The sequence below is a fragment of the Rhipicephalus microplus genome, chromosome 10 (genome assembly GCF_043290135.1).
Source record: "Rhipicephalus microplus isolate Deutch F79 chromosome 10, USDA_Rmic, whole genome shotgun sequence".
In the NCBI taxonomy this organism is placed as follows: Eukaryota; Metazoa; Arthropoda; class Arachnida; order Ixodida; family Ixodidae; genus Rhipicephalus; species Rhipicephalus microplus.
This window is the reverse complement of record NC_134709.1, coordinates 10,890,419-10,913,163: the sequence shown is the minus strand read 5'-3', so window position 1 is coordinate 10,913,163 and position 22,745 is coordinate 10,890,419. Positions and strand designations below refer to the sequence as shown.

At 45.5% G+C, this 22,745-nt stretch overlaps 2 protein-coding genes and 1 pseudogene across 2 annotated transcripts in view; 1 reads left to right on the top strand and 2 right to left on the bottom strand.

Moving 5' to 3' along the window:
• The window catches only part of LOC119181881 (metalloprotease TIKI2), a 130,194-nt gene that overhangs the window by 69,861 nt on the left and 37,588 nt on the right, over positions 1 to 22,745 (bottom strand). The gene's annotated exons all lie outside the window — the stretch shown is intronic.
• LOC119180627 (uncharacterized) overlaps positions 1 to 22,745 on the top strand; it is a 118,595-nt pseudogene that overhangs the window by 62,779 nt on the left and 33,071 nt on the right.
• On the bottom strand, positions 8,444 to 11,569 carry LOC142774842 (uncharacterized). The gene is made up of 3 exons (XM_075875983.1): positions 10,828 to 11,569; positions 9,804 to 10,740; positions 8,444 to 8,448 (listed from the first exon to the last, which is right to left on the bottom strand). Exons 1-3 carry the CDS (start codon positions 11,545 to 11,547, stop codon positions 8,444 to 8,446), a joined length of 1,662 nt encoding a protein of 553 aa, XP_075732098.1. The 5' UTR covers positions 11,548 to 11,569.

Genomic DNA, 22,745 nt, shown 5'->3' with positions numbered 1-22,745 from the left:
CGCGAGGGGGAGGCAGAGAATTAGGTGGGCAGATGAAATGAAGAAGTTTGTGGCATAACGTGGCAGCAGCAAGCACAAGACTGGGTTGATTGGCGGAACATGGGGGAGCCCTTTGCCCTGCAGTGGGCACAGTCCGGCTGATGATGATGAAGATGATGATGATGATGTACACACGATGCCATCTAGTGAGCAATTCTTAAAGCTAACTAGAAGTGGCTACTACAGCCTACTACTACTACTACGAGGAAGAGACCCAGATCCTAAGAAGCTTCGCCCCTAATAGTATTCATTTCCCTCCATGTAGGGCATAACGCCGCTACCGCTTCCGGTTGTGACGTAATATTTTATTTCTTGATTTTGTGTTAGTTTTTCCTTTTATACGTAGATGGCGACGACGGCAAGGAGCCGCCGACTACTGCCTACATGGGCTTCTAGGGAAGTTACGCTACCAGTCGACATATACCTCGGTGGTTTCTTCCTCTTAGCCTACGCTGTCCTTCCGAAAGGCGATATCTCCGGCTCGCCTCTTATTTCTTCACAAAGCACGCGTATGGTGGCAGCACTAAGCAACGAGGCTATCAAGATTGCATGCATGTCGGCTACGCGCTGTTATCTCCGCTTGCACAGCCGTATAACACACACAAAATTAACCGAAATCAATTGTCTCGCATGAGTATCATGTGCGATCAAGGAAGAACAGATGGGTGGCTGCATGGTAAATCAGTACAGGGGATAATTCCCATCCCATATTTAGCGTATATATAGACCAACCGAGAGTACTTACTACATAGACGTCACGGAAATCGCTGTTCTTGTGTCACGAAGTGCACCAGAAGGACGAGGAACGCCAGAAAAGATTGAATCGCTCGTTTATTTTTTTTTTCAAAAGCTGGTGAGAGGTCCTTTAATAACATTAAATAGCTGACGAGTATTACGTGGTTTCAGGGTAATCTACGCGTGCGTAACCATTATATCCGGGAAATCGCAGTTCACCTATAAGTGCGTGTTCACATTTCAAGCCAATAATGGTTGCATGATTATGCTCATAGAGCGATCCGTGCGAGCGTAACTATTATGGCGTAATCGGCCAGCATACGCGCGGAACGCTTGGGCAATGATAGTCCCTAAACGAACTGTACGATGTCTCCGCTGTATTTTGTGGTCATGGAGAAAGGGTCGCTGAGTTTCATATCCAAGGACAGTGAATAACAGAGATTACATGCTCTAGCTGAGATCCCACTGTCCCATGGTGGGCGCGACGCTGACCAACTGAAATCAGCATGTGCCCGGAGCCATCTATCGTCGGCAAACGAAGATGAACAACGCGTCAAGCTTCCCTGTAGAATACCATTGTTGAACAAACTCTGCAGTTGTGTCCTATACTCTCAGGGCACACGTGCTGCATCGTGCGTGGCATCTGTGTCCTGGTCGTTGAGAATTCATGTCTGAAGCTAACTCCGCCTTGGCTGATGGATAAAGGTTGCGCAGTGCTCGCCCTAACTTCTAGGCGGGCGGCTATTTTTTAGATATGTCGCAAATTACGAGGGGCCGGGGAGGGGTGGGGGACTTTGCCGGAATTCGCTATTATCCTAATGGTCCGAGACAAGTCGCGAGAGAGGTGGCACCCCGTCTTGAACTTTCAGGGGTTTCTGTGTGTCGAAGTGGATGGAAGTACTAACTGGTCGGCGGTTTAATACACTCAAAGGAGGTTTATAATAGTGGTAGTAATGAAGCGGGCTGGAGAGAAACGGAGTCGTTGCCTACATTGATAAGGTTACATCATTGAAATCGTGGCCTGTAACAAGAAAAAAAAAAGGCAAGTCAGTGTGCTGCAGTGGAATAATCGAAGCAGCACCTTATTGATAAAAAAAAAGAAAGAAACACCACGTGGCTATCCAGGCTGTTTCAAAGAGGATGCAAATAAAGACAGGGAAACCAGAGAATGATTCGGACATCGCTCATGCAGCAGGGATGTCATCTGGGGAGGCGGCGCGCAACAGCTGTCACGGCCGCCGGGAACCGGAACGTGGTTCGTGATGGTCGCTGATTGGGGCCGACAGCCTCGTTAGCCGGCCCGTCGCCCCGGCATACACCTCGTTCACGGGGTGCCAAGCGGCTGTCGTCATTGGCGGCTCCTGTCACGGTGATGCCAATGTCGTGCAGTAGCGCCTATACTGCGTCGCCCAGTTCTAGCCCATGCCGGAGGCAAATCAGCAGTTTTTTTTTTTTGTGTGTGTTACTGTTGTCGTGCCACCCGGCGCAGAGAACGCGAGATGTAGCTCAAGTTTCCTGTTTTGTACTTTATCCGGGAAACAAGTACCTTCCGCGCCGAAACAGAAGGAAAATGAAAGGCGCATTGTAGCGAGAGTACGTGTCCATGAAGGCGCGTGTGATTCCGTGGCGGCATGTGTGAAACCCCCGTATTCTAGAACGTTCCTTCACTCAACGCTTCACCTTCACTTGAGAAAGCCGATGGGAGCGCCGTCTCTAGGCACGGCAAGTCACGGCATTTCAGCTACAATCTGCTGCGATTCTTGAGTAGCTCAGCGTCATTTTCAGCCGAGCAGCGGCGCAATGCTCAGCTCTGTCAAGTGAAGGGTGAAAGTCGAGTCAATGAGCGCTTATGAATATGGGGGTAAGAGAATCAGGGTGATTTGGGAATAAAGTTGCTGCTGCTGATGTAGTCTGAGGAGGAGGGTGGAGAGGAGGTGATGTGCTGCGAGCGAAGAGGCGTTGGGAAGCTTGTAGGACCTGCATTGTATCGCTTTTTGAGAGGGCGCGTCTGACGTACGCTGCTTCCTCGGGACTATCTTGGTGGATTCCGTGCTGAACGGTTTTGTCGTCTGCGATCTCCGACGCCGCTTTAGCTCTCGCCGATCGACCTGCCGTCCACGATCTGCTGACGCCGTGTGGCTCTCGCCGAGCGGTGCCCCGTCCTCGGACTCCTTCGACCATGTCCCCCGTCTTTCCTATTGTTCTCTCTCCTTTGGTCCTGTGCTCTCTCTTTCTCGATCTACTATTCTTTTTGTCCCCCTTAACACATACTCTACAAGAAGCTTAGTCATGTCGCCTACAAGGCAGACAGAAATTAGCTCCTTTTTCCTTTCTTTGAAGCCTCCACTTACTACTACTACTTTTCGAGACCTCTTCTGAAATCGCGGAAACTTTGCAGGTTAATGTGACACTTAGAAAACAATATGTTTCCTGGTGCAAGCGACAAAGTTGAATTATTGATAAGTGGGGTTTAACGTCCCAAAACCACCATGATTATGAGAGACGCCATAGTGGAGGGCTCCGGAAATTTCGACCACGTGGGGTTCTTTAACTTACACTCAAACCTAGGCACACGAACCTACAGCATTTTCGCCTTCATCGAAAATGCAGCCGCCGCAGCCGCGATTCGATCCCGCAACCTGCGGGTCAGCAGCCGAGTAACTTATAGTCACTGGACCACCGCGGCGGGGAGAAGCGACGAAGAGTCCGGTATCAGAATCAGGACCTATTCGCACACAAAAGTAAGCTTACCGCTAGTTCTTGGCTTGCTTATGACTCTATGCAGTTCAAGTACTCGTACAGAATCAAGGCTCACTAACCTTACTAACTACCACTCACTAACATAATTTTATTGAGTATACAGGGCTTATAAACAGCTACATACTTTTGTCGGTCAGAAGTAAACGAGATGTACCTCGGTTAAAGCTAGTAAAACTTGTTTTTAAGAATGTCGTGGAATTGTTGGGCTGTTTCAAAAATGGTTACCGTAACCATTTTAGAAACTAGAATGGTAATGATTACCATTCTAGTTCTGATTTGAAAACGGTATCCTTACAATTCGAAAGCTACTCGGATAGTGTTGTATTCGTATTCGATTGGATGTCATCGCTATTCAATGCGTATTATTTGTATTCGATTCGGTTCTAATATTCACTATTCACAAAGCTTTAAGTCAGAAGACATTGTGGCTCATTGTCAGGTGACACAGTCCAGGGACACAGTAGCCGAGATCATCCTGGCGACACACGTGTCACTAAAATAATAATTCTTGGTGTTTAACAACCCAAAACCACGATATGAATGACGCACATGTCACTACGCTTGTTTGATGGCCCTGAAAGCGCCCAACTTGAGCAAGTGTGACGGTCGGGCTCCCTTCTCCATTTCTGACCTTCGTACTGTCATAACAAAAGCCGAGCTGCCTCGACATCGCTGGGAACAACGGAGCAGCTGTAGTGCGTCTCATTTCATGTCTGAGCTCGAGCGCCAGCAGTGTGGCGCTGACAGCGAGGCGACAGGCAGGATGACACTCGCAGCAACGGAGGTCCTGGCATATCATCATCGTCAGCCTGAGTATACGCCCACTGCAAGACAAAGGCCTTTCTCATATTCCCCCATTCAAGTCGGTCCTTTACTTGCTGCCGCCACTTTGCATTCGCAAAACTTCCCAATCTCATCTTCTCTTCGAATCTATGGTCTGCCCCGCCACGGTGGTCTAGTGGCTAAGGTACTCAGCTGCTGACCCGCAGGTCGCGGGATCGAATCCCGGCTGCGGCGGCAGCATTTCCGATGGAGGCGGAAATGTTGTAGGCCCGTGTGCTCAGGTTTGGGTGCACGTTAAAGAACCCCAGGTGGTCGAAATTTCCGGAGCCCTCCACTATGGCGTCTCTCATAATCATATGGTGGTTTTGGGACGTTAAAACCCACATATCAATCAATTTATCAATCAATCAATCAATCAATCTATGGTATGTGATCCTCAATGACCAGCGGTTATCTCATACTTTCGCGCCACGTGCCCTGCCCATGACCATTTCTTGTTCTTGATTTCGACTATGATGTCCTTAACCCGTTTAACACCGGACAACACACCTGATGTCCTTAACACCTGACATTAGTTAACTGTAACCTACATAAACTACATAATGTACCACAGTGCCCGTACTCCGTAACACGTACGGGAGACAGTGAATCAGAAGCAGGGGCGTTTATTAAGGCGAAAGCTTCACAGATGCCTCATAAACCACGAAAATCGACCGCCGGTCGCATGCTTATCTCTTGGCCGCCCTCCAATAATAGATGCTTTCTCGATCACGACCTTGTCGGCGATTAGCCCTTCCTGATACGGCAAGCTTATCTTTTTATCGAAGTGAATGGCTATTTCTCACTGCCATGTTTCACTGCTGCCTGTACATGTGTGAACGCACTATCTTCGTTGTTGCTTCTAGCAATTGTAGTGTTGTGCTGTTAAGCACGTGTATGATGGTCCGATTCGTGATATAGGGGAAGAAAACATTGCTCATTGCGATAAAAAGAAAAGGAATAAAAAACAGGCAAAGAGAAAGAGTGAAATGATTAAAGAGGGAAAGAAAGTATATAAAACTATAGTATGCCAGGCACGCACATGCCAAGCATTTCCCCAATATTACAACTGAGGGCTCCCAAAATTTTCTCCGCACTTTTTCCTCAGCCGTCATCTTTTATTAGAATACCCTCCTTGCTCGTCCTGTAGTCTTTATTTTAATTCTCGATAAACGCATATTTTCCCAGGTCAACGATTTAACCAATCTCAGATCTGTCAAGGATGCCGTACCACGTGGCGGCCATAAGCCTGAACGGATATTTTAATTACATCCGGTTCCGGCTTCCTTCAAGGACTGCAAATATGTGCGCTGCGTATACTTGCAAAAGTAAGACCACCGTGGCGGGGCATTCACGTCGACGAACGTGAATGCCCCGCCACGGTGGGTTAGTGGCTAAGGTACTCGGCTCCTGACCCGCAGGTCGCGGGATCAAATCCCGGATGTGGCGGCTGCATTTCCGATGGAGGCGGAAATGTTGTAGGCCCGTGTATTCAGATTTGGGTGCACGTTAAAGAACCCCAGGTGGTCGAAAATTCCGGAGCCCTCCACTACGGCGTCTCTCATAACCATATGATGGTTTGGGGACGTTAAACCCCACAAATCAAATCAATCAACGCACGTGAATGACGCTTTTTGTTTATCGCCTTTCTTTATCAGGGCGTTATCAGTGCTCGATGTAGAGCTATGCTGTCGCTGTTACTTTTGTCGCTGTTGTTGCTGTTGTTGTTGTTATTGATGATTATGATGATGACGACGTCCTACGTGAATGATTGCCCCCCCCCCTCTTTCGACCTGGCGACGGTGCCACGTGATGACGCCATCATTTGACGCCAGGGTATGTGACGTCAAAGTGACGTCACAGTGACATCACAAATTTTAGTTATCCATGAAGCTAAGATGACGTCCTATGGACACGTCACACGGCACTGTCGCATAGGGCAACTTCACATGAGTATTTCTGGCATCACTTGTGCGGATGCCGACGGTGAAATTTCGCCTGTGATGAGCCATCTGAGGTTTTCACATTAATAATCATAACTAACGAATTCAGCGCTATAGATATCGTCCCTATCCAATTAAGAAGTTTTCAAATGGCGGAGCAAACATCCTCGCGAAAACGCCCTCGCGAGGGGGCTCCGAAGGACCGAATATTTGAAATTTATTTATTTATTTATTTATTTATTTATTTATTTATTTATTTGCAAAATACTGCTAGCCTAAAAAAGGCTGTAAGCAGGAGTGGGAATACAAAGATGATATATATACATACTGCGCAAAAGAAAGCGATAACGGCATGCTTCACACTAGGTACTCTTCTACAGCAATAATATCATCAGTTATATCGATCATCACAGCAGTAGGTAACTACACTGTAACCATTATATTCTAAATGCCAGTAATACATACATGGAATAAAAGAATATATGTATTTCCTTACATATAAGGTGACGATACATAAAAGTAGAAACACACAAGTGAACATATACAAAGAAGATTAGTAAACTCGTACATTTACACAGTCGTCAAATGAGCCTGAAGTGTTGAAATGAAATCTGCTGTGGTCATGCGTTCCACGACATCGGCTGGGAGCTCGTTCCATTCCCTTACTGTTCGTGGGAAAAATGTGTTGTGAAATACATCTGTTCGGCAGTTATAGTCTCGTAGTTTTTTTTGAGTGATGAGAACGTGTGATTCGCTTACTTACAGGTTGAATGAAATGATCCCTTTCTATTCCTATTTTATTATGATAAATTTTGTATAGGTACCCTAGTCTTTCCGTGTGGCGTCGTAATTCCAGGGGTTCCAATTCAGCCCTTTCCACTAACGTACTTGCCGATGTCCGCCAGCTGTACATATTAAAAATAAAGCGTACCGATTTTCTTTGAACACTTTCCAAGTGGACAATGTTCCTTTTCGTGTGAGGGTCCCATACTATCGATGCGTATTCGATTATTGGTCGGATAAACGTTTTATAGGCTAATAGCTTCATATCTTGAGGAGCTTGGCGCAAAGTTCGTCTTAAGTATCCTAGTTTAGTTACTGCTTTTTTCTTTATGTAAGAAATGTGCTCATTCCACCGAAGATCCGATGTGAGTATGACACCTAGGTATTTAAAAGATTTTACTTTGGATAATACGCTTCCATTTAAGCTGTAGCTAAGCTGTAGCGGTGAATTCTTTCTAGTTATCCTCATGAGAACGGTCTTTTGGGGGTTAATTTTCATTTGCCAGGTTTCACACCATTTCTCAACGTGCTGAAGAGCTTCTTTTAGTTGGACGTGGTCATGAAGGTTGTCAATTCTGTGATAAATTACGCAGTCATCTGCGAATAGTTTAATTTTGACCGGTACCTGGTCAACTATGTCATTTATAAATATTAGGAAGAATAACGGCCCCAACACCGACCCTTGTGGAACGCCCGACCCGACAGCTGCAGGAGTTGAGCAAACATTATCAATTGAAACACATTGCTGTCTGTGGCGCAAGTAGGCCTCTATCCACGATACTAATGCAGTATTCTTTAGAATTGCCCTAACCTTTATTATTAGTTTTGAATGCGAAACACAATCAAAAGCTTTTTGGAAATCCAAAAAAATCACGTCTATTTGAGATTGAGCATCAATAGCAGCAGCAAAATCATGCACGGTTTCAAGGAGTGCCGTCACTGTAGATTTACCTTTGCGAAAACCATGTTGCCTATTATCAATAAGGTTGTTCTTTTCCAGAAACGACGATATGTGCGCGAAAATTATGTGCTCTAGCGTCTTTGAGCAGGAGCACAGTAGGGAGATTGGCCTGTAACAAGTTACTTGGCGCGAGTCCCCATCTTTCGGTATCGGAATAATTTTACTGTACTTCCATTCTGTTGGTAGTTGAGCTTCTGAGAGCGATTTTTTAAATATTAAACATAAGTACTTGGAGCACCATTCAGCGTACCTGACTAAAAAGGTGTTGGGTATGCCGTCAATTCCAGGAGTTTTCTTTGTGTCCAATTTTAACAACAGTGACAGCACACCTTCTTCGGACACAAAAATATCACTTATAGACGGAGCATCTTTTGCAGGAATGAAAGATGGGTCACTAGCATCATCCTGTACAAATACGGAGCAGAAAAAGCGGTTAAAAGTCGATGCTAATTGTAGTTTATCCGACACGTTGCCACCGTTCACAGTAAGGTTTAACTGCGATTTTTGCTTTGAGGAAAAATGTCTCCAGAATTTAGCCGGAGCCGTGTAGAGAAAGTTTTTTAATGTCACGTTGAAGTAGTAATTTTTAGCTTCAGCGATACTGTCCCTAAGAGCCAAGCGTATGGCACACAGTTTCGATACATTCGCAGGAGAGGGGCGTTGCCGGCACGTTTTTCTTATCCTTTTCGCTTTGCGCTCAAGGCGAACAACTTCCTTAGTAAGCCATGGTTTTGAAAATTTTTTTATGCTTTTACTTTTCATAGGGACAAAATCTTTGATACACTTAAGAACGAGATTTTTGAAAAATAGCCATAACTCATCGATACTGCAATCACTTGATTGATAGAAAGAAAGAAAATTTGAGAACGATTCATCCATTGCATCCAAAATGCCCACGTCATTTGCACGTGCGAAAACCGGGACAACACGCACTTCGTTTTTCTTTTTAGGCACATGGCCAAGATTCAGTGTCAATGTAATCAACTTATGATCCGATATTTCATCGAGAACGGCAACTACGGGTTCTTTACTAAGCAGGTTTCTGCTAACGAGAAAAAGGTCTAGGATAGAATTCGCTGAGTTGCTGATGCGAGTTGGCTCTTTGACTAACTGAGAAAGGTTATGAAAGAAAACTAGATCAGTTAACTGTTCTGCAACAGTGCTAAGAGGCTCCGGAATTTCGTTACTCCAATCAATGGATGGCAGATTGAAGTCACCAGCTATCAAAAAATTATTGATGTGGACGACGTTGTCACATAAGAATTGGTTTAGTTTCTCGAAGAATGTACTGTTGTCATTTGGGGGGCGGTAAAATCCACCTACTACTAAGCTGCATTCATTCAGGCATATTTTAGCGATGACACATTCAACACCAGCTATAGGGGAAAGTCTGTTTATATGTAACGTATCTTGGTAAAGAATGGCAACTCCTCCCCCTCGGGAGCTTCTATCATTACGAAGGATAGCGTAGCCTGGCGGGACGATTTCAGAATCGGATATGTCATTGTGCAACCAAGTTTCCGTGATTACGACTACCTGAGGTTTATACGAGAGAATAACACTTTCCAGCACGTCAACTTTATTCACAATACTGCGAGCATTAAACTGGAGGCAAAGGAATGGTTTATTAACGACCGCTGGTCACTGTTCGTTTCTAGTATTCTTGCGCTGAACAAGAACTCTCATTTTTTGGCTGTCATCCCATTCAAAAAGATTGTTTTCAATTTTAATTTTATCGTGAATCAGCTTAACTTTTTTACCAGACTTTCTGATGTCAGTTGTGCTCTCCCACAGGTTTCTTCTTTTCTGTCTAGTGTACGCGGAAAAATCCTCTGCTATAGAAGTTCGCTGTCCTTTTAACTTATAGCCGTTTTTCAAAACATTAATCTTTTCGCGGTAGTCAAATAACTTTAGGATTACAGGCCGAGGTTTGCGACTATGACTACGGCCTATCCTATGAATCCTTTCGATAGACGTTATTTTTGTGCCTAGTACCTCTTCGAAAATACCTTTCACAACACTTTGCTCAAGGTCTGCTTGTGTTTCATTCTGTTTTTCTGGAACGCCGAACACCAAAAGGTTGTTTCTTCTCCCGCGGTCCTCAAGGTCGACTAACTTTTTTTCCATGTCCTTCACTTTCTTGTCCAGAAGGTGGGTGACTGAGGAGACCTCTTTAATAAGAGAGGCTGTCGAGTCGACAACCTTAAATTTCTGTTCAATTTCATCGAGCCTTTTCTGTATCACCTTTTGCCCCGCTAGAATCTCAGTGAGCAATTCTTCGGTGGTAGGACCTGGGTTTGATTCTATATCACCGCAAAGAATCAACAAAGCACATGCGAAATCCTGCACAAACATAGCTATAGCACTGAAACACTCTGGGCATGTCAGCTGGATAAAACAGCGGTTACTGGATTTACAGGAAGACGCAGTGTTACAGACCTGCATGTAGAACAGGAACGGATTAGTTGCCATGTTGACCGTTGGCCAGCTGACACACCCACTGAAGGAAGCCGTGCGACGAGGTACATTTAAAGCCGGGTCCGGTGACGTAGACCGCGCTGCACGTGACTTGATCCCATCTTCAGTGTAGTTTAGCGAAAACCATACGCTGTCGCAGCATGCCGCCGTGGTTTCATCGGTAATGTTCGTTGTTGCTTGAGATGCGCTGGCTTTGGTCACTCCAGCAAAAAGTAGAATCTGCATGTAGAACAGGAACGGATTAGTTGCCATGTTGACCGTTGGCCAGCTGACACACCCACTGAAGGAAGCCGTGCGACGAGGTACATTTAAAGCCGGGTCCGGTGACGTAGACCGCGCTGCACGTGACTTGATCCCATCTTCAGTGTAGTTTAGCGAAAACCATACGCTGTCGCAGCATGCCGCCGTGGTTTCATCGGTAATGTTCGTTGTTGCTTGAGATGCGCTGGCTTTGGTCACTCCAGCAAAAAGTAGAATCTGCATGTAGAACAGGAACGGATTAGTTGCCATGTTGACCGTTGGCCAGCTGACACACCCACTGAAGGAAGCCGTGCGACGAGGTACATTTAAAGCCGGGTCCGGTGACGTAGACCGCGCTGCACGTGACTTGATCCCATCTTCAGTGTAGTTTAGCGAAAACCATACGCTGTCGCAGCATGCCGCCGTGGTTTCATCGGTAATGTTCGTTGTTGCTTGAGATGCGCTGGCTTTGGTCACTCCAGCAAAAAGTAGAATCTGCATGTAGAACAGGAACGGATTAGTTGCCATGTTGACCGTTGGCCAGCTGACACACCCACTGAAGGAAGCCGTGCGACGAGGTACATTTAAAGCCGGGTCCGGTGACGTAGACCGCGCTGCACGTGACTTGATCCCATCTTCAGTGTAGTTTAGCGAAAACCATACGCTGTCGCAGCATGCCGCCGTGGTTTCATCGGTAATGTTCGTTGTTGCTTGAGATGCGCTGGCTTTGGTCACTCCAGCAAAAAGTAGAATCTGCATGTAGAACAGGAACGGATTAGTTGCCATGTTGACCGTTGGCCAGCTGACACACCCACTCTCGAAGTCCAATCAAATTCAATTAAAAGGCTGCTTTGAGGAGGTTTTTTCTGAGTAAATAGAAGCGACTGCACGACAAAAAGAAATTATAATCGTGTTCTATTTATCCCCGTTCAGCGAACTGGGAGCGCAGAGAAAACACAAAGGACGAAGCGAGGAACCACACAACACGAGCGTGTGGTTGTGTGTGTGGATTGTGTGGTTCCTCGCTTCGTCCTTTGTGTTTTCTCTGCGCTCCCAGTTCGCTGAACGAAGAAAATGAATTACCAACTGGCCCACATTTTGATCCTTTTGCTATTTATCCCTCCTTATTACGAAATGAAACCAGAGGCAATCAAGCCAGACCAACTCTAGGCAAATAAAAGTTTAATTACTCATCTGGACAGTGCAATTTTGTGATGAGTACTGCGCAACAATGTTTATTATTTCTCTCTGGATGTGCGCTAAGATATACACTTGCATATCTGTACACAACCAGTCTTGCCGGTCCGGCTCGAACCTTCTTCACTGTCCCGGCCTTAACGGCAGACTAAATTTTCTGAATGCGGCCCGCTAGCGAGTCTCTGGCATAGGCAGTCTGCTTCACAACTTAATTTTGATTCATATGTGAAATTTAACGTCCCAAAACCATCATATTATTATGAGAGACGCCGTAGTGGAGAGCTCCGGAAATTTCGACCATCTGGCATGCTCTACCATGCTGGCCAGATTTGAAACACACTGCAGTGATGGCTGGTAGTAAGTGTGGCTAATGGTCGCCTTTAGGCGGCATTGACCACTAATGTTGTGGCTATAGCGTCGCCTAATGTCGCCTAATTCAGCTTATTCGCCATTATAACAACGTTGTGTCCGTTCAATGTAAATTTAATAATTATCCCGCACGTACGCGGAACAACAATCCGAGTTTTACCCGAATGTCTTTTCCAAGCTCTAGATTGAAATTTGAGAGGACATTCGCTAAAAAAAAAATGGACAAAAAGAATAAAAAGAAATCGCTGTGGCTCGTTCTCCTCGCGAGCGCATTGTAGCGAACGAGTTTGGAGCTAACGCTCAAAGGACCCCGGTCGCAGTTCTGTCTGACGCAAAACCGTGCAGCGTTGTGGAACAGTGAGATGAATACAACCCGCGGTCTGCGAACGGTAAATTGTGTTGGCATAAGATTGCATGCATTGATTTGACAAGAAAATTTACACGCATTGATCCAACCATAACGTCACTTAGGTGTATGCGAATATCGGTCCTTGAGCCCGAAAATAGATCAGGAGAACTAACAGTGCACGTGCGTCAGACAGGCTGGCCACTTCCTCATTTGGTTTTTTCTTATCCCATTACTTGTTTTCATCTGTAGGCTCCCATTTTGACTTTCGCGACACCGAATTCAAATACGAATCGAACACGTCGATTGGGCAAAGGATGAATTATGGGGGCGCCGCTTCACAAATGTACTCTCAGTCGGTCGTCTCAAACTATATGTCCTACAGGATAGCTGAAACAAAGTTCAAGTTCAGTAGAACACATATTTCGACAAGGTGCGTTTGACAACTCTGGGGTGTAAACGTGACGTCTTCTTGTACAAAAGTGTGCGTAATTTCTCATAAACTCCTTGGTTGCGAGTCAACGCCCGTCCCGTTGTTTCCTTCTTCTTCTCCTTGTTGTTGCGCAGTTTTCAAGATAGTGTGAAACGTTCAATGTCGAGCGTGCAGGCATTTCTTTCATTGCGGCACGTTTGAGGCGTCCACCGATGAAATGGAAACCGTGGACTATGGTGATTGAGAATGCGGTGCGTGCGGCACCGGATTAGGAGGAGGGTCCAAAAAAGCACCGGATTATAGGCTGTCGCGTTCTACTCTAGAGGCGAAACTCGAGCGTCTTCCAAGTTTGTTTCAACGAGAATTATGCGAACATTACTGCGTATAGTTCGCAGAAACTATTGTTCATTATCTGAGAACTTTAGAAGGAAACAAAAGCATTGCAGCAGAATAAAGGGGACAGTGAACATAGCTTACATAAGGATTAATCCTTATGTGAGCTATGTTGACTGTCCCCTCTCTTCTGCGGCAATGTTTTTTTTTTTTCTTCAAAAGTTCTCAGATGATGAATCCTTATGTGAGCTATGCTCACGGTCCCCTCTCTTATGCGGCAACGTTTTTTTTTCTTCTTCAAAAGTTCTCAGATAATTAACAATAGTTTCTACGAACTATACACAGTAATGTTCGCATAATCATGTCTGTAATATTATAATTACAATAATTATCAATTGACCTATTCGCATGCGCAAAACGAACTTTTCAGAGTGCGGATGATCGTTTTGTGTAATAGGTAAATTATGGCTTCCAGTGAAGTTATAGCCCGCTGTTCGACGTATGCTGTCACGTTTTATGTATATTATATACTATGACCGTGGAGCTTAATCAGACTTTGCCCCCATATCTTGCCGCTTTATTATGGTGAAGTTTGGATATTCGAATATTATACTGCTCGAAATTATTTTTAATATTTACAAATGCTGATATTCCGTTCTAAGGCAAGTATCGAGTAGGATAATTTTTCGATTCAATGTTAGAAATATTTCAAAAAAACTTTCAAATTCGCACACCCTCAAAATAACATGCCACACCCGTGTAGTAGATAATTTTGTCTAAAGCTCTAAATGAGTGAAGCTCGCCAAGCTGCTCGTGGCTTTCGCAATAACTACGCAAGCTGGTTGACGCATAGCTCAATGCCAACTACCCGCCGCGGCGTTGTAGTGATTATGGCACTTCAATGCTGTCCCGAAGGTCGCGGGTTCGAATCTCGGCCGCAGTGGCCGCGTATCAATGGAAACAGATTGCTATAGTTATAGGATTGTGTGCTTAGATTAAGGCGCACGTTAAACATTCCCAGGTGGTCGAAATTTCCGGAGCCCCCCATTACGGCGTTTATCATACTTATCTTGGTTTTGGGACGTAGAAAGAGAGAGAATAAAATGAGGGAAAGGCAGGGAGGTTCACCGGAAATTGGAGCATCCGGTTTGCTACCCTGCACTAAGGGAAGGGAGAATGGGGAATGAAGATGGGAAAGAAAGCGAAGTGCGAAATAGACGCGCGAAAAAAAAAATTGAGCTGGCTGGGCTGCTATAGCCTATTCAATAAGCCACTGCCACGCAAAAAGTTCAATAAGGCCTTCACTGAATTTCTGTGCGAAGACAGATTATGTCGCCTTTCAAGCACTAACCGTTCTGACAAGGGTCTCCAGTCTAGACGAGATAACGCAGCAGCCATAGCTGCCGTCTTTGTACGCTGTAACGAGGGCAGTGACAGAGAACGTGCTATATCGTTTCATCGCCGCCGCAATGGTCGCAAGCAGCAATGTCTTCCTCAAAACAATTATATAGTTTGTTTTGAAGTCATCTCCCGGTTTACTCCCTTGTCTTGGTGTGCCACGGCACGAGTGTAAAATTTACAGGTAGGCACGGATAAGGTGTCGCGCTGCTGTGCCCTATAGGGCGCGGGTTCGATTCCCAGCCACGGGGGCCGCATTTCGCCGGTTCGCGAGATCCAAACAGCACCCGTGCTCTTAGATTTAGATGCCCGTTGCAGAACCCCGTGTGGTCCAAATAAGGCCACAGTTCGCACAGTAGGGCGTACCTCGTTATCATCATCGTAGGTAGCTCGAAACATCAGTAACGGCAGGTACACAAAGGTCAAAGCAATAAATGTTGGACAAATAACATTTTAATGTAACTCGACAAGCGCTTAGGTTAGCCCTTCTTCTAATATCTGGGATTGATTTGATTGATTAGTGGGGTTTAACGTCCCAAAACCACCTCATGATTACGAGAGACGTCGTAGTGGAGGGCTCCGGAAATTTAGACCACCTGGGGTTCTTTAACGTGCACCCAAATCTGAGTACACAGGCCTACAACATTTCCGCCTCCATCGGAATGCAGCCGCCAAAGCTAGGATTTGATCCCGCTATCTGCGGGTCAGCAGCCGAATACCTTAGCCACTAGGCCACCGTGGCGGGGCAATATCTGGGATTTCAAGTTCCAAGAGCACAATATGATTAAGACAGACGCCGTAATGGACGGTTCCGAAAATTTGGACCTTATGGTGTTTTTCTAAGGTTCATTGACATTACACGGGCCTCTACAATTTCGTATTCATCGAAATGTGACGGCCACGGCCGGATTCGAACCTGTGACCTTCGGATCAGCAGCTGAGCACCATAACCACTTCTCCACCGAAGCAGATGGTTTGTCGTTGTTTTTTTCTTTTTTTTGCCTTTCCTTTGTAAGGTTTCTCGCCCCCTACAAGGATGGAAAATTACCGACTAGCCTCCTCAAGTGGTCTGTTGTATCATAATCATATCGCGGTGTCGGCTCGTAATATCCCTGCAGTCGTCGCCATCTCGTTTTACACGCTTTGTTCGGCTGGCTATGAGGCTGCACGGTTTTAATGAAACTGCCTGTAAAGATAAGGGCTCTTGAAAGCTCCGAAAACCGAAACAAAGTAAACAAGAAAGGGGTACACGTGCTGACAGAGTTTTCTTCTTTGTTTATTTTTTTTCATTCTCTCTCTCTTTCTTGTCAGAAGGAAGAGATGGGCAAAGGATTCTCAAGGAGTTGTGGTCCGTATGCTTGGGGGTGCACTTTATTTTTAGGGAGCCTCCTTTTAGGCGGCCACGCTGCGACCTCCACGCCCATTCCTTGTAAGGAAAAAAATCCTTTTTTGTATTTATATCTCCCTCTTTTCCTGGCGTGCATCCCCTGACCAGAGGAGCTTTCAAAGCCAGCCACAAAGCGCATCCGAGTTCACTTAGTTTTTGCTTGCACATGGCTGCCTTTCCTTCCGTTTTTGTTTATTTTTTTATAGGAAGTCTGAAGAAAAATGCTTTTCCCAAAAGTAAAGAGGATCGCGAGGGGGGGAGGAGAAAGCAGGGAATAGGGCAAGTATTTATCTATAGAAGAAGCGAGGCGACGTGGAAGGATGCGATGACTGGGGAAACCGAGCCGGGCAGGGGGCCGCGCGTGGCGTCTTCATCCTCATTCGGTCGTCTGCTGCACGCGGTATGAAAAGCGTAAAGGCGTCGAAAAGAACGCGGACGCGGTCTGCTGTGCGCGCCCTCGTACGGTACGCGCGACACTTAGTGCGGCTGTCGCCTACTTCCGGTTCGCCGGACGGCGCGCCATAAATCCGCGCCCTCGGCGCGCCTCGCGGTTCAGCTCGCCTTAATACGGTGCAGTACTGTCGATGCTAGTGTACGGGCTTACGCGGACACTCAAAGACGTAGCTCACTGACTCAGTAGGGCTGTCCGGCTGTCGAATCTGTGATGCAGGCACTACGGAATCAAAGCATCAAAGAAGCCTACATAAACATACCGGAAGAAGGAAGGAAGGAACCAGACAAAAGAAGAAGGCAGGGAGATTAACCAGAAAGACATACGGTGGCTACCCTACCTACACTGGGAGGTTAATGAAGGGGACAAGAATCTTTCTTGTGCCCTTCCTTAACCTCCCAGTGTAGCGTAGCCACCGAAGATGAGAAAGAGGGAAGAGAAGAAAAAGAAAAACGGAGAGACAGGCAAAAAAAAAAATCTACGGTGGATTTACAGCAACCACAGTTCCCCATAAAGAAAGCGACAAAATCCCAATAAGGAAGGGTGTAAGGCAGGGAGACACGATCTCTCCAATTCTATTCACCGCGTGTTCACAGAAGGTTTTCAGGGCCCTAGACTGGGAAGTGTTGAAACAAGAGTTAATGGGGAGCATCTTAATAACATGCGATTCGCTGATGACATTACATTGCCTTGATGAGTAACTCAGAGGACGAATTACAGCTCATTATTACTGAACTGGAAACGGAAAGCAGAAGAGTACGCCTGAAAATTAATATGCACTAAATTATTGTGCAACAGTCTCGCCAGAAAATAGTACTTTGCGATTGGTGGAGAGACGCCGGAAGTTCTAAAGGAATATGTTTACTTAGGACAGGTAGTGACCCTGGCGCCGAACCATGAGAGTGAAATAACTAGTAGAATAAGGATGGCGTGGATCACATTCGGCACACATTCTCATATCACGAATGGTAGTCTGCCACTATCCCTCGACAGTAAGATATATAACAGCTGCATCTTGCCAGTTCTTACCTACGGAGCAGAAATCTGGAGGTCCACAAAGAGGGTTCAGCTTAAAGTGAGGACGACGCAGCCAACGATGGAAAGGAAAATGATAGTTGTAACCTTAAGAGACAAGAAGAGAGCAGAGTGGGTCAGGGAACAAACTGGGGTGAAGGATATCTTAGTTGAAACCAAGAAGAAGAAATGGACATGGACCGGCCACGTAGCACGTAGGCGAGTTAGCTGCTGGTCATTAGGGGTAACTGACTGGATTCCTAAAGAAGGCAAACGCGGGAAGGGGAGACAGAAAGTCAGGTGGGCCGACGAGACGAAAAATTTCGCAGGTATATCGTGGCAGCAAAAAAATTACGGCATATTCACGGGGTGAATGATGATGAATGGGCGAAGCTCCGGAGGGATTCATCGGTAAACTGTGAATCTTCCGTGTAATTCGCCCAGTGGATCATCATGTAAAGACGTGAGAAACGCTGTGTGTGTATATACACAAATCAACTTTTATTTGTTCTTAGACGATGGATGGCTTGCGATGTCCCTTGCCTCGCGCGCTCGCACATCGAGATTCTGTCTGCGAGCGCGCGCTGCTGCCGCCTTGCGCTCTCTCCGCTGTGCAGCCTTATCCATCCGGCGACTCCGAGCGCGCGCCAACAGCGAACGGATTTTATTACAACGCTCCCCCTAGCGTACGTCGCCGCACTAAATCGAACGATTGCCTTCAACCAATGACACGCGCCATATGTGACATCATTCCTATTTTATAAGATCTCGCGTCTTTCATCAACTACAAGTACCGCTTTCTAGTTTATAACATCTTGCATCTTTTCATCATCAGCTACAAGTACCACCATCTAGTAAACACTACAAGAACTAAACGAGAGGTGGCTACATACAGGAGACGGTACCGCCATCTAGTGAACACTGCAAGAACTAAACTAGAGGTGGCTACATACAGGGGACGGTACCGCCATCTAGTGAACACTGCAAGAACTAAACTAGAGGTGGCTACATACAGGCTACAGGGGACGCACAGCCCACGCCCTAAGGAGCTTCGCCCCTAAAAGCACACGACCGGTTTGACTGGCGGATCATGGGAGAGACGTTGTTCCTGCAGTGGGCGTGGTCAGGCTGATGATGATGATGACAGGGAAACAAGCGAATTGGCCCCTGGAATAGCACTGGAGTACAAAGGTATGTGCCTTCGTATGATTCGCCAAAATATTTCTGTCTATGAGCTGCAGTATATGACAGTATATGGATATGCGATTGGGAGATGTACGACTTTGAACGGCTGCTGGCATAAGACACCCTTCTAGTCCCCCCCCCCTTTTTTTTTCTATTCTTTGTAGTAATAGAGTACTAACTTCTTTATAAATAAAATAAATAAATTCTGAGGTGTCATCGCGTGCCACAACCATGATATAATCGTGAAGCACGTCGTATATAGTGGAGGCCTCAAAACTGGGAGATAACTTCCAAAGAGATTCTGCGTGGAAGACTTTTCTACTAGCCGCGTGTATACGCAGTTTTTACCCCGATATTGTTTCTAAACGCTTTCAATGTTATCATTTGAGTCGACACAGTCTTAGTTCTCATAGTTCTGCACGGTATTTCTTAAGGAGTAGCAGCCCCGAAACCGCATGTCGTTGGCTGGTCTTGCTTTGCAGCGTCTCCGTTTGTCACCTTTCTATCGTTTCTTTTTTTTCTTTTTTTCCTCGGAGTGGCAGCACCCATATATAGAATCTATCTCGTCGCCGCTTTCCACCCCGTTGACGCCACTGGTTTCGTCAATGGCAAGCTCATTTCCTGAGGTACATCTTTCTCTAGATGACAGCAAGTTCCCAGCATAGCTGCGTAAATTGAGTGCTGCTTCCCGCAAACGATCTTGAATCTCTTCACTTTTCTTTTTGCTGTTACGCCTGTCCCGTTGTTTTTGTGTTTTTTTTTGTTTTTTGAAATGTCGTGCGGGTGAACTGTCGTACAGAACTCTGCCGCGACGAAGCCCTGAGTGCTTGCTTGCCCAAGAACTAAAAAAAAAAATGAAGTAAACGCAGTAAGAAGACTTACGTAAATGATCGCTCGCTTTTTACTTGCAAACAACCGCTTGTGACAAACGTTTACACGTGGAACGTCTTGTACTTAGTTGCTGCCTATTTTCGTGTCACCGGAATGGGGCCGAGTTTCCTTTGGCACTGCTCCACCAAAAAAGGGACTCGCTCCGCTTGCGTACGACCTGAAGGCAGTATACGAAATATTAAAAAAAAAGAAAACGCTGCAAGAAAACACGCAGCTCTAGAAATAATGGCGCGGAACGAGCCTTCAAGTGGCGACGTGCATGAGAACTGACGGCGATCTCGAAAATAACTGGGACTCCGAGCGAACGAAGGCATCGTGTTCTACTTACTCTCTGGTCTTTCTCTGCGATCGCATTTTCCCGAATGACGTGTAGGCGTCGCCGGACTTCATTTTGCGTTTGTTTATTTGTGTATGAGCCGAGCATTACACATGTGAGCAAGATAGTATCTTTTGAGCTGTGCAATGTGAGTGATGGCACAGCACCACAGACGGTCGCTTGGAACTGTTGTACATGTCCTTGCCCCCGTACCATGCTTACGACAGGCAGGAAAACCTAACCGCGGTTTAACAATATATTCAATGTCACCGACCGCTTCAAAGAGACTGTAACTTTTGTTCGATACTAAAGACGCATTGTTTCGTGTGCCGTTAAACACTAGGTATAACCGAAATCCACAGGAGGCACTATGTTGTGGAGATGGCATCGATTGGGGTTTCACGAAAGTGTGTTGACACTGGATGCATCTACACTGTGAACTGATTTAGTGCGCAGCTTTTTTTTTTTTGTGTGTGTGTGTGTGCGTGTGTGTGTGTGTGTGCGTGTGTGTGTGTGTGTGTGTGTGTGTGTGTGTGTGTGTGTGTGTGTGTGTGTGTGTGTGTGTGTTTAGCAGCAGAGCTGTGTAAACTGTAAACTGACCGTTAGTTCGCGCCGAGTGAACAAAACATTATCATCATCATGGAGCGACACGCGCATCTTTCCATTTTTTATATATTTCTTAGCTTCCAGATAACGTGCACCAATTCGTCTAGCGTGGGATACGATAACTCTAATGGGCTAGAAAATATTCAGCTTGTCCTTGTACTCTTGCATTTTACAGTTACTATTTGCTGCTAAACTCCGTTGTGCTCTTGTTCATTTTCTTAGCCTCATTGTATTTTTCTCTTCATGTATTTTCTTTGAATACTATTACGCCCCTTTTTTAATATTTTATTTAATATTATTTAATTTTATTTAATGATAAATAAATAAATAAATAAATAATAAATAACCAGTGCACAGAGAGATAGATAGAAGGAAAGAGAAAAAGGGAAATATAGGGAAAGAATGTAAAGAACGAAAGAAAAAAAGCGTGTGACACCGAGAATTATGCGCAAAGAAACACACACTGAAAAGAGATAAAAAATAAAGAGCAAGATACAAAGAGAAATAAAGAGATGAATGGCAGAAAAAAAAAGGACAGGTAGAAATATCGAGAAATGGAAAGAAGGAAATAGAGAGATAGAAAGAGACACAAAACAGAAGAATGAACGATAGTTATAGCGCGAGAACGAAACGACGACACAGGAACAAGAAGGACACGAAAGACACGACACGTCATTCTTGTCTCTGTGTCGTCGTTTTGTTCTCGCGCTATAACTATCGCCATGCAATACCAACTAGCTAGCCCAAGCTGCCACACTTCTTAGAAGAATGAAGGCAGGAAGCAAAGAGGGGAGGTAAGGAGGTTAAGCAGAGGAACTTCCGGTTAACTACCCTACACTGGAGGATCAGAAAAAGAGAATGAAAAGATGAGGAAGAGTATAATAAAGAGATGATAGAGCAGTCCATTCACTGCAACGTGCGGCGCGCTGCACCGCAAGTCAGAGGCGTTCGCATAGTCCGGTCGTCCTCGAAAAGCACAAGAGCGCTTTCATTGCCTTGTGGGCCGTCGAGATATGGGGAAGGTGCAGTATGGTATAGCACCTGCACAGAAAGTGGCCGATCGTGCAGTCGCGGAAGTGCGTTGGAAAGTACTCCGAGGCAAAACAAGGACAGTGGCACAGCAAGCGTTCGATGTTCCATTCGGTGCCGCAGACTTCGCATGCCGCACTGTCAGTCATTCCTATTAACAATTAACATTTTTCGAATGCGTTTCTTTGTTTAGTTGTTAGCGTGCATATATTTTTTACTTGCATATTTTTGTTATCGCAATAGAATTGCGATACTTTGGTGTGTTGTGTCTATTACTGTAAATTTCTACAGCATGCATATCTGCCGTCTGCTGCTGACGTTTGAATTGGGCTGACGGGCCTGTCAAGCTGCTTGTATGCAGCTTTTGTCGTCAGCCTTTCAATGTATTCACGATAAATAAATATAGAATACCTCACCTAAAAAAAACAATGCATATGCCTTCGTGAAAACAACTTCTAATCAAATGTAACAGAGGCGATAGAAAAAAAATTACAGGTGATTTTGATATTGCCTAATGCGAATCTCTCATGCATCTCTCATTATCATACGGTGGTTTTGGGACGTTAAACCCCACAAATCAGTTAATGCGAATTCTGAGTGTAGCTTCGTGTTGAGACACGGTACATGGACTACGTCATAAACCACAATTTTTGTGAAGTGAAGGAAGTGCAAGCCAGCCAGTAAGATTAACAACAGAAACCTTTGTATGTTTCGACTCTATAGCTACCTATACTCCTTTGCTAATGTATAGGATCTCCTTCACACGTCTCATTTTTTCCAGTGCGATACTGTGTCGCGACCCACCACATACAAAGCGAATTGTGGGGACTGAACTTGTTACTCAAACAAAATATAAAGCCATGAACTCCTCTTTTTTTTTTTGTGATGCTGCGAGGAATGCAAATATTCCACTTATCTTTCTTTTTCACATTTTCAGTCATGGAGACCTTTGAAAGCGTCCAAGTGCACAGCTTTGTCTGCGGTTGACGCTAATATTGACGCTATCGATAATATCGACGCTGGTCATAT

Bases quoted from the DNA above. Each gene is read 5' to 3' on its own strand.
- LOC142774842 (XM_075875983.1), bottom strand. From the start codon at position 11,547: ATGGCAACTAATCCGTTCCTGTTCTACATGCAGATTCTACTTTTTGCT. The intron at 10,741-10,827 runs GTACCTCGTCGC...TTCTACATGCAG, and splicing joins CACCGGACCCGGCTTTAAAT to ATTCTACTTTTTGCTGGAGT.